A 15178-nucleotide genomic window follows, 5' to 3' on the forward strand; every position below is an offset into this window, starting at 1 on the left:
TCTGGCAGTGCTCCTGTCCCACCTTGCACAAAGGCGGAGGTAGCAGTCCTGATGCTGGGTTGTTGCCCTCCTACGGCCTTCTCCACGTCTCCTGATGTACTGGCCTGTCTCCTGGTAGCGCCTCCATGCTCTGGACACTACGCTGAATGATACAGCAAACCACGCCACAGTTCGCATTGATGTGCCATCCTGGATGAGCTGCACTACCTGAGCCACCTGTGTGGGTTGTAGACTCCGTCTCATGCTACCACTAGAGTGACAGCACCACCAGCATTCAAAAGTGACCAAACCATCAGCCAGAAAGCATAGGAACTGAGAAGTGGTCTGTGGTCACCATCTGCAGAACCACTCCTTTATTGGGGATGTCTTGCTACCTGCCTATGCTTTCCACCTGTTGTCTATTCCATTTGCACAACAGCATGTGAAATTGATTGTCAATCAGTGGACAGTTGGATTTCACAGAAGTGTGATTGACTTGGAGTTACATTGTGTTGTTTAAGTGTTTCCTTTATTTTGTTGAGTAGTGTATATAACTTTTTGTTAAGCTTTAAAATGGAAGATGAATAGGTTAAAGCAGGGATGTCAAACTTGATTTCATTGAGGGCTGCATGAGGGTTGCGCTTGACTTTGGGTGGCTGGGATGGGATGGGCGTGGCCAGATCAATGTCACTTGTGTCGGTGGCGCCTGTGGCAGCCCGAGTGTTCTGCCAGTGAAAATGCGCTCCCAAGCTCTGTTTTTGCCTGGAATGGCCTCCAACAACCCTCTGCCAGTGAAAATGGAGCTTGGGAGGCTGTGCGTGGCCCACGTGAGCTGTTTTCAGCTAGGACGGCCTCCTGCTGCCTTCTGCCAGCAGAAACAGAGCATGTGGCCCTCCCGAGCTCCGTTTTTGCTGGCAGAGGCACCGTGGGCAAGTCCTTGGCTGTTTCCAGGACAGCCCCGCGGGCCAGATCTAAGCACCCCATGGGCCAGATCCAGCCCGTGGGCTTTGAGTTTGACACCCCAGGATTAAAGGGACAATGATAGTATGGGCAACATTTTTTGGATATACTATAGAATTAGATAAATGGCAAAAACGCTGGAAAAGAAACTGTAAGTTGACAATGGCAGCTACCAATAAAGAAAACATAAACGAATTGTTTTATAGGTGGCACACTGGCGAGATTTCATGTTCCCCAAGGTCAGAAATGTTGAAAAACCACTTCATTTTCAGATCTGAGCTTTCCCTCAGTAGTTAGCCCAAGACATATTTCACAATGGTTGGTAGAACTCAATTCAGAGAGAAACATGTGGAAAGGGAAAGCTCTCTACACCAACCCTGACGTGTAGTGATTTGGGGGTAGGAAAGCCAGGGACAATACAAACATGTTTCTGATTTTCAAATTCAATGTCTGTCTCAAAATTGAAGCTTTCTGGCTGAATGGGAAATCAGCATTTGCTATAATGGGCCTCCTAGGAATTACACGAAATGCCTTGGACTAAGTGCTCAAAGAGCGTATCCTGGAAACAAGTGGTTTTCCTGATTCTCCAAGAGCGTGGACATGCCCTAAACTCCACTAAAGATGTTACCTAGCCTGATAATGAAACGTTTGGAAACCAACCCACAAGCTCAGAGAACCCTCATAAGATGAATGTCTTCTTACCAAAGATGCTTTTTCTGTTTCAGACATTAGCAATACTTGCCACTGACAGTCCATTTAAACAATGGCAAGTGGATATTTCTAAATTGATATGGCAAGGGGAAAACCCAAGAATTAGATACAAACTACTGCAAGATGCTAAGGAAAAAGGAGCTTTGGGTTCACCAGATTTGAAACTCTATTTCAGTGCTTGTTGTGTGGTCTCGCTAAAAGAGTGGGTGAACTTCCAGAATAAGAGGCTACTTGACTTAGAAAGTCATGAACTAAGGTGGATGGCACGATTGTTTAAAGTATGACAAAATTAAAGGAAATGTTGGTTTTAACAACAATTTTGTTAGATATACCATTCTAAGAGTTTGGAATAAACAAGATTTTCTGCAAAGATACCTCTTTGGGTATCTCCCCAGGAAGCCTTTCAGAAAAGCAATTTGGAAAGTGAACATATAAAGCATTGTATGATTCAGTGGGCAAGGAATTTTGATATAATGTTATGCTTGAACAATGGGAGAATACATGGATGAAAATTTACATTAAAATAGAATTTTGAAGAAAATTTCTATAAAATGATGTTTCAATCACTGGTATTTAACACCATGCAAGTTATCCAGAATGTATAAAGGCATTTCAAATGAATGTGGGAAATGTAAATATAGAGAAAGGACATTTTATCATTTATGGTGGACATGTGTTAAAACAAAAAAAAGTATTGGAGTAGGATTCATATTCTAATACGTATGTATTCTTAAAGTGACTATAAAGATAAAACCAGAAAATTTTCTTTTGGGTTTAATGGAAAAACACCTCGGAAAAAATTGGAACTTTGACGCTATATACTGTATATTGACGGCAGCAAAACTACTTTGTGCATAATAATGGAAGGATTGACAATAGATGCAAAGATGCAATGTTTTAATATTAATTATTTATATAAAACATTCCCCTCCCCAAATAACAATGCAAACAATGTTCATACAAAAAATAGACAATTTATTAAATTTATAGAAAAAATAATAAAAAACAGATCTTTTACGTTGTACATTTTTACTAACAAATTGGACTCTTGTAATAATGTGATATGTAATCCTACAGATATCTACACAGAATATAAAAGGAAATTTCAGATATTATATCAAGCTTCAAATGTATTATAATAATAAGTAGTTTATAAAGAATGGCAACTTTAGCATAAAAACATCTATGGTAATACATTTGATCCAATTTTTTTTACTATTCCTTTTCTAAAATTTATAGTTTAAACGACAGATTTATAGTTTAAGGAGAGTGAACATATACTTTGATAATATTTGAGTTGTATGCTCAAACAAATTTGGAATGCATCTTAATTAAGGACAATTTAATTAATATAACATAAAATAATAGACAATATTACAATAAAAAACAAATGTATAAATCAAGAAACTGTTTACTGCTTTTGCAGTAATGATTATTTCAGTTATTTAAAACTCATTTCCAATCAAAATTTAGAGAATCATATGGATAAAATGTAGTACAATATATGGTAGCAATTTAAATATAGCAACAAGCATACTTTCCCAAATCATTAAGACTGTCTTCTATATTTATTAATCAACCCCTCCCCTTCAATATGCACGTTAAATTGCCTTTCTGCTCTACATCTAGTATACTTTACTAGACGTGTAACCCATGAGAAATATAACTTCACTAGCAAAGAAATTATAGATTTCCAAATGAAAAAATGAATTTTCTTAAATTATTTCATTAACAAATGGTATAGTTTCAAAAAACAAAAAAACATTCAGTTTATATTTATATTCATCAATTCATCAGACAGACAGATGGTTAGTCTCAGTTATCTTTCAAGTGTGACACTGAGATGTGGAAAGGGAAATCCTTACTTTTGAGTTGTGCTATTTTTAAATGATAATGATAAACTTACAAGACTTCATAAGCATAAGAATCTTAAAAAAATGATTCTCAGAACAAAAGTTCTGAACAACCATGCTAGGTTGAGGTGCTGTATTTTTTTAAAGATTTGTGCACACACATTCCTCCCCAAAGCTAAGATGGCATTAGATGAAGTCAGGGTCCTAGAAACCATATAATTTGGTTGGCCAGCAAGTTTTCCATTATTTGGGAATCCCATAAAATAAATACAGCAAAACTATATAGGAAGAGCAAAATCCACAATCCCAAGCATAATGTATGCAATTTCCATATTCCAATTCTGTCAGAATGACTTAATTTGAGAATATAAGAGAAAGAGAGCGAGAGAGCGAAAGAGAGAGAAGTAGGGTGCAAATGTATATTATAAATGTAACCAATTATGTTCAGATCAATATCTTATTTTCTCTATGTTACAAGATGTCTTAAATAAACAAAGGTAAACTGCATTTTTATCTTGAGTTGTAAGAATTTCATTACAGATTTTCTTATGGGATCAACTTCTTACTTTTTGGTCTTTATAATACCACAAAGGCATACAGTGTTTCTCCCAAACTTGCAAGATTTCAAATACAAATTTTCCTACGGGATTTACCCAAGAGTTCTAAGATAATCACAACTGCAACCCTCTCAAATTCCATACTCTGTATAAAGAAAAATAATGTCTTACAGAAAGACACAAATAAGGGGTATTGATATTAAAGTAGCAACCACAACAGATTAAATACAGTAAATATTTTGCACTTTTAAAAACTACAACCAGTACTTTCCAAGAAAACCAACCACAATTGTCCAAATAAATTCTTGAAATTGTATAAGCTATTGTATTGTAATTTTATTTGCAAACAATATAATGGGTTCCAGCCTTCCACTATTCATCTTCTTGAGTTGATAATATGAACCATCTTCTGAATTTTTTCATTGTTTCTTAAAACATTAGCTCTCCTAGTATAAATCTTGTCTTCTTCATCTTTGATTAATTGATCCAACTCAGTAAGTTCTATTTTTAAGGGTTCCACAACACCATCTGTGATTCTGAAAAAGATAAAAACAACAAACTATACACTGTAAAACTAATGTAAATCTGTTCTGGATACTGTATATCAGGGGTGTCAAACTCACGGCCCACGGGCCGGATGTGTCATGCGCTGGCCACCCCCATTTTAGCAAAGGGGGAAAAAAAGTTATGATATGTCATGTGACGACAATGTGACACCACAAGTTTGACACCCCTGCTGTATATTATTACATTTGATTCAAATAAATGATAAGAAAATGAGCTCACAGCAGTTTAAAATTACAATGGCATTGAAGAAACAGACTGATGACTTCTGCCCGAAGTTCTAATCGTGGCAGTGCCCCTGTGGTCATGTGATCAAAATTCAGGCACTTGGCAGTACATCCATCCTTATGACTGCAGGAGTGCTACAACTCCCCCTCTGTGGACCATGAGGCCTTGAACAACTAGGCTTTGTCACATGGAAACCTTCTACACACCAGGACACCTTGCTGGCTATCCCTAGCAGTGCATGGGCTGCTACCTCCCCTTACTCCCAGGAAGCCTGTTTCGTGCCCCCCCTTCCACTCCTGGAACAACCAGCTAGGCCGGCTGCATGCAATCCTTCTTCCTCCCTCCAACTCCAGGAAGACTTCCTCCTTCCCCCTCCCAAAGGGCCTCAGCTGGCTAGGCTCACCTATCTTCCCCTCGCCACTCCCAAGAAGCCTGGCCTCCCATCCAGTCTTCTTTGCCCAACACATCCAAGGTCCACATACCTTTTCCTTCCCTTGCAGCTGCTCACAAGAACACCCACCTGATGCAAAGCTGAGTTAGACAGCTAGCAAGGGCAATTTTCTTAAGCCTAGAGAGGCAATCTTTTCTAAGGCTGGCTAGGAACAAGGATGGGTAGGTGGGAAGGGGGAAGGCAGTGCTGGGCCTAGCTGGCCAAGGGCTTCTGTCCATGTCTGGTTTCTGCATGCCAGTGGGCACTGGGGCTCCCAAGACTTCTCTCCCACTCCCCAAGCACCATGTACAGTTGTTTAACAACTATAATGATTGTGATCTTTGAGAAGGTAGCAACATAGGTGTCTCATTTAATGACCATAACTTACAACCAAAATTCTAGGCTCAATTATGGTTGTAAGACGAGAACTAACTGTAATAAAGTTATCTGGAGATTTTACTTGAGTTGGGAAGTAAAGGAGAAAAGAAAGTCACCCAGATTGAACTAAAACAAGAGTTTAAGTATGTATTCTTAAGTATTTTCCATTAGACTGTAAAATGAAGGAGATATCTTACAAAGCTGATGGACAGATGCATCAATAATGTTTTGTCTTACACCATTTGTGTCATAACAAGTAACAATATAATAAAGAACAACACAGGTATTCTTCATGCTTCACATGTGTAATTCATTTCAGTTAGTTCACAGTATCAAATAGTTCGCATGATTGGGGGGGTGCACGCACACATGTGGACATATGCACATATGCATGCTAAATTTTGGGAATCTGCCTGGACAAATCCATTTACCGTATTTATCGGCGTATAACACGCACTTTTTTCCCCCTGAAAATAGGGAGCAAATGATGTATGCGTGTTATACGCCGATATAATGTTAAGAAGCCTTCGGTGAATGCTGCTGGGATCGGGGATCAAGGACACAAATGAAAGAAGGGGAGGGAGGAAGCAACCGAAGCCTGTCCTTCTCTCTGGGTCAGCTCTCTCAGTCGCTCTCTCGCTCCTCCACCAGCACAGGAAGAAACTGCTTCAAAGAAGCGGGGGCTTTCCTGTCGCCTCTCCCCCACCCCCACCCCGTCCGCCCGCCCGCCCGCAGTGCTCCGTTCTGCCTGCCTGCCTGCCTTCGTTAATGGTTGAATCGGAACAGCTTCGGCTGAGTAAAAGAGGCGAATAGTTATTATTCTCAGCCGAAGCTGCTCCCAAACAACCAGAAACTAAGGCAGGCAGGCAGAATTTTTAAATTTTTTTCCTGAAATTTCCCCCTTAAAATGAAGATGCGTGTTATACGCCAGTGCGTGTTATACGCCGATAAATACGGTAGTTTTCTTAGCAGCATTTGCTGAGACCGAGTGACTGGCCCAAAGTCATTCCGTTAGCATCACGCCTAAGGCAGGACTTGAAGTCAACAATATCCTGGTATCTGGCCTGGTGCCTCTATCCACTACAGAAAACTGTCTCTTAGTAGTTAGTGATAGATTAAAGTTAATTCAACAGCATGTTGGATGACAGATTGTTATCAATACTTAAATGTAGTACATGTAGTACTTATTTCATCATCCCCTCCTATAGTAGTTACAGAATCAATCACTAACAGTTTATCGCAAGAAAACAACTACATCTTTCATTAATAATAAAGTAACAGGAATATTGTAGAGAGTAGCTCTTCAACTAAGTGGAAATTGCAAGTAAGACTAGAAGGCTATCTGGCTCAAACTGCAGGTAGGCAGTAGAGCGCTACTGCATTTATTAATCTTTGCCTGCTGAAAAGTTGAATTGTGTGAGGCAAGCAGTTTGCTTTTCTTCAACCTGGCACTGTGCTTTCTTCCTAGAAACAGAAGCACCCACATGCTTGTGCTTACTGCTATAGACAGATGTGGTAGCTTGAGAGAGAATATTCTTTCCCACCAATTCATGCATTTTTTAAGGTTACTATGACTTTGCCTTCAATGTTTTTCTACAAAAGTGTTAAATCTCTTCTAGTGTGCCCTCTTCCTCAGTTTTGCACATCCAGTCAAAGATACAGATCCAGTTCAGATTTGTCTTGTAGATAAAACTCTATGAATCTTTGGATTAATCTAATCTTTTATTATTATTGCAATTGTTCAAATTTTTAAAAGATTCTTACCCTTGTTCCTTCCGCAGGGTCTCTTCAAGTTCTTTATTTTCATTCTGCCATGTCTGAAGCTCATTTTTCATGGCATCTACATCTTCTTGAATATAGTCCATTATTTTACCAAGAGGGAGAGCACTCCGACAAAGGGCCTGAATGGCGCCACGAAATTTCTCTATTTCTTTAGTTACTAAATCTTTTTCCTTTCTCTTCGCTGCTTCTGACACAAGTGGCTTCTCCTAATAGTTTTTTAAAAGTTCAGATATCAATCAATGGGAAAAATAAAGTAACAGGACTGAAAGAATATGTTTTAGAAGCATCACTGAAACAGTGTTCATTTCACAAGAAGACATTGAATATAAATTAAGTGAATAATATCAAATGCAGAGAAATAAAATGCTATGCTTACTTTAGCAAAAGTTATGTCATTGGATAATACAATAATCAAACATTTTAAATATATTCTCCCAGTCCTTATGAGGTACAGCCCAATTAGACATCATTTATTTGGAAAGCAAATCAAGCATTTCAAGTCAGCATGATTCCCTTAGACAACAATTCATCTCCCTTCATTTTCCAGACTTTTTTTCATGGTCAATTGTATGCAAAAAATCAGTATCTAATACCCCCAGGTCCATTTTGAAAACTTCGGAAAGTTTTAATTTTTAAATGAATTAGTCATGCAAAGAAACATAGTCATAGAAAAAGAAACTGATGTTATTGTCATTTGCAAAATATGTTCCATGTAGGCACTCATACTCATAGAAGACACAAATTACACATGCACCTAATGAAAATTAAATGAATTACTTGAAGAAAAAGTAAAAGATGTAGAAGCAACTCTAGACACTCTGAGGCTCAACCTACAAAACAAAGAAATTCCAACCAAAAGAAGAAAACTGTATCTAAACTGAACACAATACAGAAACAACTACCAGAAGAAATAAACCTGTACATGATTTTTTAGAGGCAGACCAATGAAAACATGTCACCCATGCCTGTAGAAGAAAACAACGTCCAAGACCCATTGGTCCATTGGGTCCTCGCAGGGACTTAATTTGGCATTTCATCCGAGTACCAATGGGGCCGCAGCATGCGTGAACACCATGATAGAGCAGTATTTGAAGTGCTATGTCAACTATCAGCAAACAAACTGGATGGATTTGCTGCCGTTTGCTAAGGTGGCATACAATAATGTGATACACAGTAACATCGACCTGACCCCTTTTTTAGTTACCAGTGGCATGGAGTTTGTCCCCATGCCTGAACTTCCCAAGGAACCATGCTCATCCATATCACTAGCCAAATGGATGGAGTCACTGAACGCGGCATGGGAAAATATCAAGCAAGCCCTATGAGAAGCAGCAAAGACGCCATAAAGCACAAACTGATAAATGTCACGCCACTCCACAGTGCCATTCCAAGTGGGGAGCAAGGTTTACCTCTCAACAAAAGTACCTAAAGTTAAAGCTCCCTTGTAAAAAGCTAGGACCAAAGTTTATAGGAAAAGTAATCAACCATGTTCCTGTACAGCTTAAACTCCCCCACTTGCTAAGGAAAGCACACCTGGTCTTTCACAGCAGCTTGCTGAAGCCGGTGGCAGGCTCCCAGATCAGACCGGTAGATAGGGCATCCTCAAATCAATTGTAGTACAAGGGGAGACACATTACGAGATCAAGAAAATCCTAGATTCTCAATTGCATAGGAGCCCGTTGCAGTACTTAGTGCAATGGAAGGGGTATCCGCTCTCCAAAGCTACTTGTGTCAACCCTGAAGCTGACCTGACCAAAGCCATTTTTACTACTTCAGTGTTGCCACACTGGAGCTGAGGGATAGGGAGGGGTGATTGAGATAGAGCGGATTTTGTAGCCAAAACAAAATACTTTCTCTTGGGAACCAAGGACATTCTCACACTTGGTTGGAGGAAGGCAGAGTGATGCTACCCAGTTGCCAGATCACACTGTGATTGGACCATATGACTGTTTTGAGAAAGAGAAAAAACATTTACTTTTAATTATGTGAAAACTGCAGGAGCCTTTAGAGTCAGTTTTCATGAGATCTGTGCCACTAGGATATTTCCAATACAGCTATTCTATATGCTGCCTCGGAGTTTTGCTTGCTATGGGATTATTACTTGGAATCTTGACAACTTTGGTCAAGAGCTGGGATGTGAAGGCAGATAGGTTAGTCAAACAGTTTCATGTCAAGTATACCCAGAAACCTAAGGGACCTCCAGGTGGAGGAAGAGGAGGATATGGCCTATGCCATACAGAAGAGGAGGCTACTTTATAGGTGGTAACCAGCATCTTGTATCACACTAAGAAGCAAGCTAGAGCCAGTGCAGGTTATAAAGCAGAGGTGTCACAAGGGCATACTAAGACATGCCCATATGCTGACTCTGTAAAGCTATTGCTATTGATTGAGTCACTTTAATCAGTATCAACCATTACTGGAATATAAGGAAAGAGAAAAATTACCAACTCTCCTATATTTTTGAAAATCTTGCCACAAGTGTGTCATGGATATTAAAATTATTTACAATAGCTATAAGGCATTTACAATTGACCAATCTAATGCATCCAAACTTCATCAACTTGGAGAAAGTTATCACATATAAAGATATAGTAAATGAGAATGGGGAACTAAAATCCAGACAAGAACTAAAAGAAGAAAGGGTACAATTGGAATGGTGGGCATACTTACAAATCCAATCATGCTACAAGAAAGACAAAAACGAGCAGGGCATACAGAAAGAATTGATGATATTAGATAAAATATTACTAGGAACAGATGAAAAAGCAATTAAGATAACCTACAAATACCTATTGGAATATAAAATGGAGGCGGAACAAGTGAAAGAAGTAATCGTAGTATGGGAAAAAAAACTTTGGTTACAATATCGAATTAGATAAATGGCAAAAGTTATGGGAAAGGAATAGGAAACTAACCTTGGCTACTTCTTATAAAGAGAACCTATACAAAATGTTTTACAGGTGTCACTGACCTCCAACAAGATTGGCAAAAATGAACAAAAACGTATCACCACAATATTGGGAATGTAACACAGTGTTAGAGACATATTATCATATGTGGTGGTCATGCATCAAAGCAAAATAATTTTGGTGGCAGATTAAGAAACGGTTGGAAGAGATGCTTGGCCAAAAAATAGAGTTCAGACCAGAATTGTTCATATTGGGAATTATAGAAGGAAAATATAGCAAAAGAATGATATACTTAATGTTGCATGTTATAACTGCTGAAGATTGGTCTATGCCCAAAATTGGAAGAATGGGAATATCCCCCAGGAAAGTGAAATAATAAAGAAAAATTTGGTCTGTGCAAAGATGGAGAGGCTAACATTAGAAATTAAAGATAAGGGTGAGACAGAATATTATGAAGTCTGGATCAAAATGTACCAATGGTTAGACTTGAAGAAAGGAAGTCCAAAGAAAACAGAAAACAAATTGTGACGCTTTATAAGAATGAAGGTGGAAGATTCTTAAGCTAAAAACAATGTAATATAGTGGATATAATGACTATGTAAAAAGAACATGCAAGGAAATTATAAATAGGAAAATATATATGTAAATAGCACCAACTTAGTAATGTAGAATAAAGAAGAGATCAATTGTTATATGTGGTTTTATGTTATAGCATGTATGGCAAAATAACTGCCAGGAAAGTCTCACTGTGTTCAACTGTTTTAATGTTTATCCCAATAAAATTTGTTAAAAAACAAACAAACAATTGACCAAATATTGAAAACACATGTGGTCAGCCAGAGTGCCTATAACTTCCTGCTAACTTCCATCTTTGATTCAACTTAATTCAACTCCATAAGATTCAAACACTAGCCAGGTCAAGTCAATGGATTTTCTCTTTAGAAAAAAATTACAGACAACAGTTAAACCATTAAACCACCCATCCTTCCTTCCTTCCTCCCTTCCCTCCTCCTCCCTTCCTTCCTTTTCATTTACCACATTTTTGTACCACTTTGATACCACTTTGAGTGACATACACCAAAGTATTAAAATAAATGCTGTTGAAACAATACTTTTTTGTTTATATCTCTATGATAATCACTGCTTTAATATTAAAATCAGTTAAAAGATGATTAGATTGGAGATACTAATAAATTGTAAGAGGAAAAAAATTGGCATAATCAATTTTTTGGAGTTTATTTGCAAGTTACCTTTTCAGCAGATTTTTGCAACTGTGACATTTCATAATCCTTCTTTGTTTCCAATATTCTTTGGACAAGGCTACCTATTGAAAATGAGTACCATTACTATAGTAACAATAAAGGTATTCTATAAAAAGAAAAAAAAGCAAATTGGACCTTAATTTAATTTTCTTTCACTGAAATAAGATATTTTGTCCTAAAATTATTGCAGTACGTCCTGTAGAAGTAATATGAAAATAATTTAAGATAGTACACTATTCCTCTTCAATGACACAACAGAAATGTTATCTTTTCTGGGCTGTGATGGTAAGATGGTGATTCAGAGTCAATTCTTTTGTCAAGTTTTTGAAAATACTATTGGTTGATTTGCACCACTCGTTCAATTATTCCTGCTATTGATTTTAAATATATAAAATTATATACATGTTGTATTGAAATTGTATTGATGCAATATAAAAATTTATTCAATTTCCATGTTAATAATCATGTTTGTAATCCTATAATACTGATTCATTAAAATGCAGTTTCAAAGGGGCATCTAAAATGTGGGTAAAGTACAATAAAAGTAGGTCACAAAAGGAATTTAAAAAGAAGAAAAAAGGGAAATAAAATTGGAATACTAGCAAACAGACAGGATGAGGGAGAAGTTGTAGAAATTGAGGAACTGCTAGGAAAAAAAGTGAGATGTAGATAGACATCCAGATTAGGATTTATAATTACCTAGATATACTTTAGAAATATATAGAAATATGCAATAATGAATGATAAAAATGTGTTCTCTTCCTCCACCCATACCTACGGAATATTAAACTACAGCATATAGTCTATAAATACCCCTGATGTTGCTCAAAAAAATAAAGGGAACACTTAAACAACACAATGTAACTCCAAGTCAATCACACTTCTGTGAAATCCAACTGTCCACTTAGGTAGCAACACTGATTGACAATCAATTTCACATGCTGTTGTGCAAATGGAATAGACAACAGGCGGAAAGCATAGGCAGTTAGCAAGACACCCCCAATAAAGGAGTGGTTCTGCAGGTGGTGACCACAGACCACTTCTCAGTTCCTATGCTTTCTGGCTGATGGTTTGGTCACTTTTGAATGCTGGCGGTGCTGTCACTCTAGTGGTAGCATGAGAGGGAGTCTACAACCCACACAAGTGGCTCAGGTAGTACAGCTCATCCAGGATGGCACATCAATGCGAGCTGTGGTAAGAAGGTTTGCTGTGTCTGTCAGCATAGTGTCCAGAGCATGGAGGCGCTACCGGGAGACAGGCCAGTACATCAGGAGATGTGGAGGAGGTCATAGGAGGGCAACAACCCAGCATCAGGACCGCTACCTCCACCTTTGTGCAAGGAGGGACAGGAGGAGCACTGCCAGAGCCCTGCAAAATGACCTCCAGTGGGCCACAGATGTGCACGTGGCTGCTCAAACGACCAGAAACAGACTCCATGAGGGTGGTATGGGGGGCTGACGTCCACAGGTAGGGGTTGTGCTTACAGCCCAACACAGTGCGGGACGTTTGGCATTTGCCAGAGAACACCAAGATTGGCAAATTCACCACTGGCACCCTGTGCTCTTCACAGATGAAAGCAGGTTCACACTGAGCACATGTGACAGACGTGACAGGGTCTGGAGACGCCGTGGAGAATGTTCTGCTGCCTGTAACATCCTCCAGCATGACCCGTTTGGCCGTGGGTCAGTAATGGTGTGGGGTGGCATTTCTTTAGAGGGTCACACAGCCCTCCATGTGCTTGCCAGAGGTAGCCTGACTGCCATTAGGTACCGAGATGAGATCCTCAGAGCCCTTGTGAGACCATATGCTGGTGCGGTTGGCCCTGGGTTCCTCCTAATGCACGACAATGCTAGACCTCATGTGGCTGGAGTGTGTCAGCAGTTCCTACAAGACAAAGGCATTGATGCTATGGACTGGCCCACCCGTTCCCCAGACCTGAATCCAATTGAGCACATCTGGGACATCATGTCTCGCTCCATCCACCAACGCCACATTGCACCACAGACTGTCCAGGAGTTGGGGGATGCTTTAGTCCAGGTGTGGGAGGAGATCCCTCAGGAGACCATCCGCCACCTCATCAGGAGCATGCCCAGGTGTTGTAGGGAAGTCATAGAGGCACGTGGAGGCCACACACACTACTGAGCCTCATTTTGACTTGTTTTAAGGACATTACATCAAAGTTGGATCAGCCTGTAGTGTTTTTTCCCACTTTAATTTTGAGCGTAACTCCAAATCCAGACCTCCATGGGTTGCTAAATTTGATTTCCATTGATAATTTTTGTGTGATTTTGTTGTCAGCACATTCAACTATGTAATGAACAAAGTATTTAATAAGAAGATTTCATCAATTCAGATCTAGGATGTCTTGTTTTTGTGTTCCATTTATTTTTTTGAGCAATGTGTATACACACACACACACACACACACATAAACACACGTGTATGGTATTCAGCTTTGTTCGGGTATTTTCCCACGTCATTGTAGTTGTGCTTTTAAAGTTGTAGCAACGTTTAGGCAGAATCTCATCTGCCATCATCAGGCTTCTGTATTGTGTTCGTCTGTGAGTCAGACAAAAAAGTCCAGGGTTTTTCATCTGGATACATCATTGTAAATACAAACACTGAGTATCTGTTTCCCTTACATTTCCCAAAAAAGATTTACGAACAGTAGTAAGGTCTAATTATTTTTTGAATTTTATTTAGATTTGATCGCTAAATTTATTTTGTTTAGTTTTTAATCTGATGTTTTATTTCAATGAAAAGCAACATGCCTATCAACTTCTATATTTCTCTCATAAAGAAAACATTTGAATGAAGGGTCCTTGGCACTTTGAGCTTAGTTGTTTTCTTGCAGATTTTTCATTACCCAAACTAGGTAAGGTCATCAGTGCTTCAAGGCAGTGAGGTTTGCTCTCAATTTATATTCTAGTAGCTTGCCCTGTCAGTGTTGGTGGGGGTGATTTTGGAGGTTCTTTGGTTGGGCTGCTTACTGTTAGCTTGTTTGGCAGTTCCTTCATTGGGGCATTGTTTACCTCAATTGTTAGTCTGAAGTTACTCTTGGTGATAATCTATGTTTATCTGGGTGTTGATTGCTGATGGAGAGATCTTTTGGATTTTTTGTTCCCTTTTGACTTGTTGATTATCTCTTGCACAGTACCGGTATGTATGTAGGTGTTGTTTATGTCAATGTGTCTATTGATAGCCAATTTCTCAAGAGTGCCAGGTTTCAGGAATTCTCTACTGTTTTTGGACTTGGCTTGGTTTAGGATGGTCATAATTTCCCATTTGAAATTAAATTAAAGAATTTTCATCATGTCTTCTGATTGCTAGTCGGTATTCATGGATATGTTCAGCTAATCTGCCTGTCCTACATAGTGGCTGTTGCAATCTTTACATTGTAGATAAATGCCTATTTTTTTTCTTCTGGGGCTGCTGGGTCTTTTTGTTTTCTTAGGACGTTTTGGAGCGATTTAGTTGGCTTGTATGCCATGCTGATTCCATGTAATTTTAATAGTCTGTTGGTGGTTTCTGAAATATTTCTGATGTATGGCAATGTTATTTTTATA

The 15178-nt window shown here is 38.8% G+C and overlaps 1 protein-coding gene across 1 annotated transcript in view; it reads right to left on the reverse strand.

Annotated features, from left to right (window-relative positions):
- Positions 1-2604: 2604 nt before the first annotated feature.
- The window catches only part of IFT54 (intraflagellar transport 54), a 61768-nt gene continuing 49194 nt past the window's right edge, over positions 2605-15178 (reverse strand). Inside the window, exons 13-15 of the mRNA XM_087949348.1 lie at positions 11602-11675; positions 7425-7648; positions 2605-4596 (exon numbers count right to left, since the gene is read on the reverse strand). Of these exons, the coding sequence (XP_087805474.1) occupies positions 4437-4596; positions 7425-7648; positions 11602-11675 (458 nt within the window). The 3' untranslated portion in view covers positions 2605-4436. The remainder of the gene's footprint in view (positions 4597-7424; positions 7649-11601; positions 11676-15178) is intronic.

The sequence above is a fragment of the Notechis scutatus genome, chromosome 1 (genome assembly GCF_049901735.1).
Source record: "Notechis scutatus isolate UNSWTSFEM ecotype Mainland chromosome 1, rNotScu1.2, whole genome shotgun sequence".
Taxonomy (NCBI): Eukaryota; Metazoa; Chordata; class Lepidosauria; order Squamata; family Elapidae; genus Notechis; species Notechis scutatus.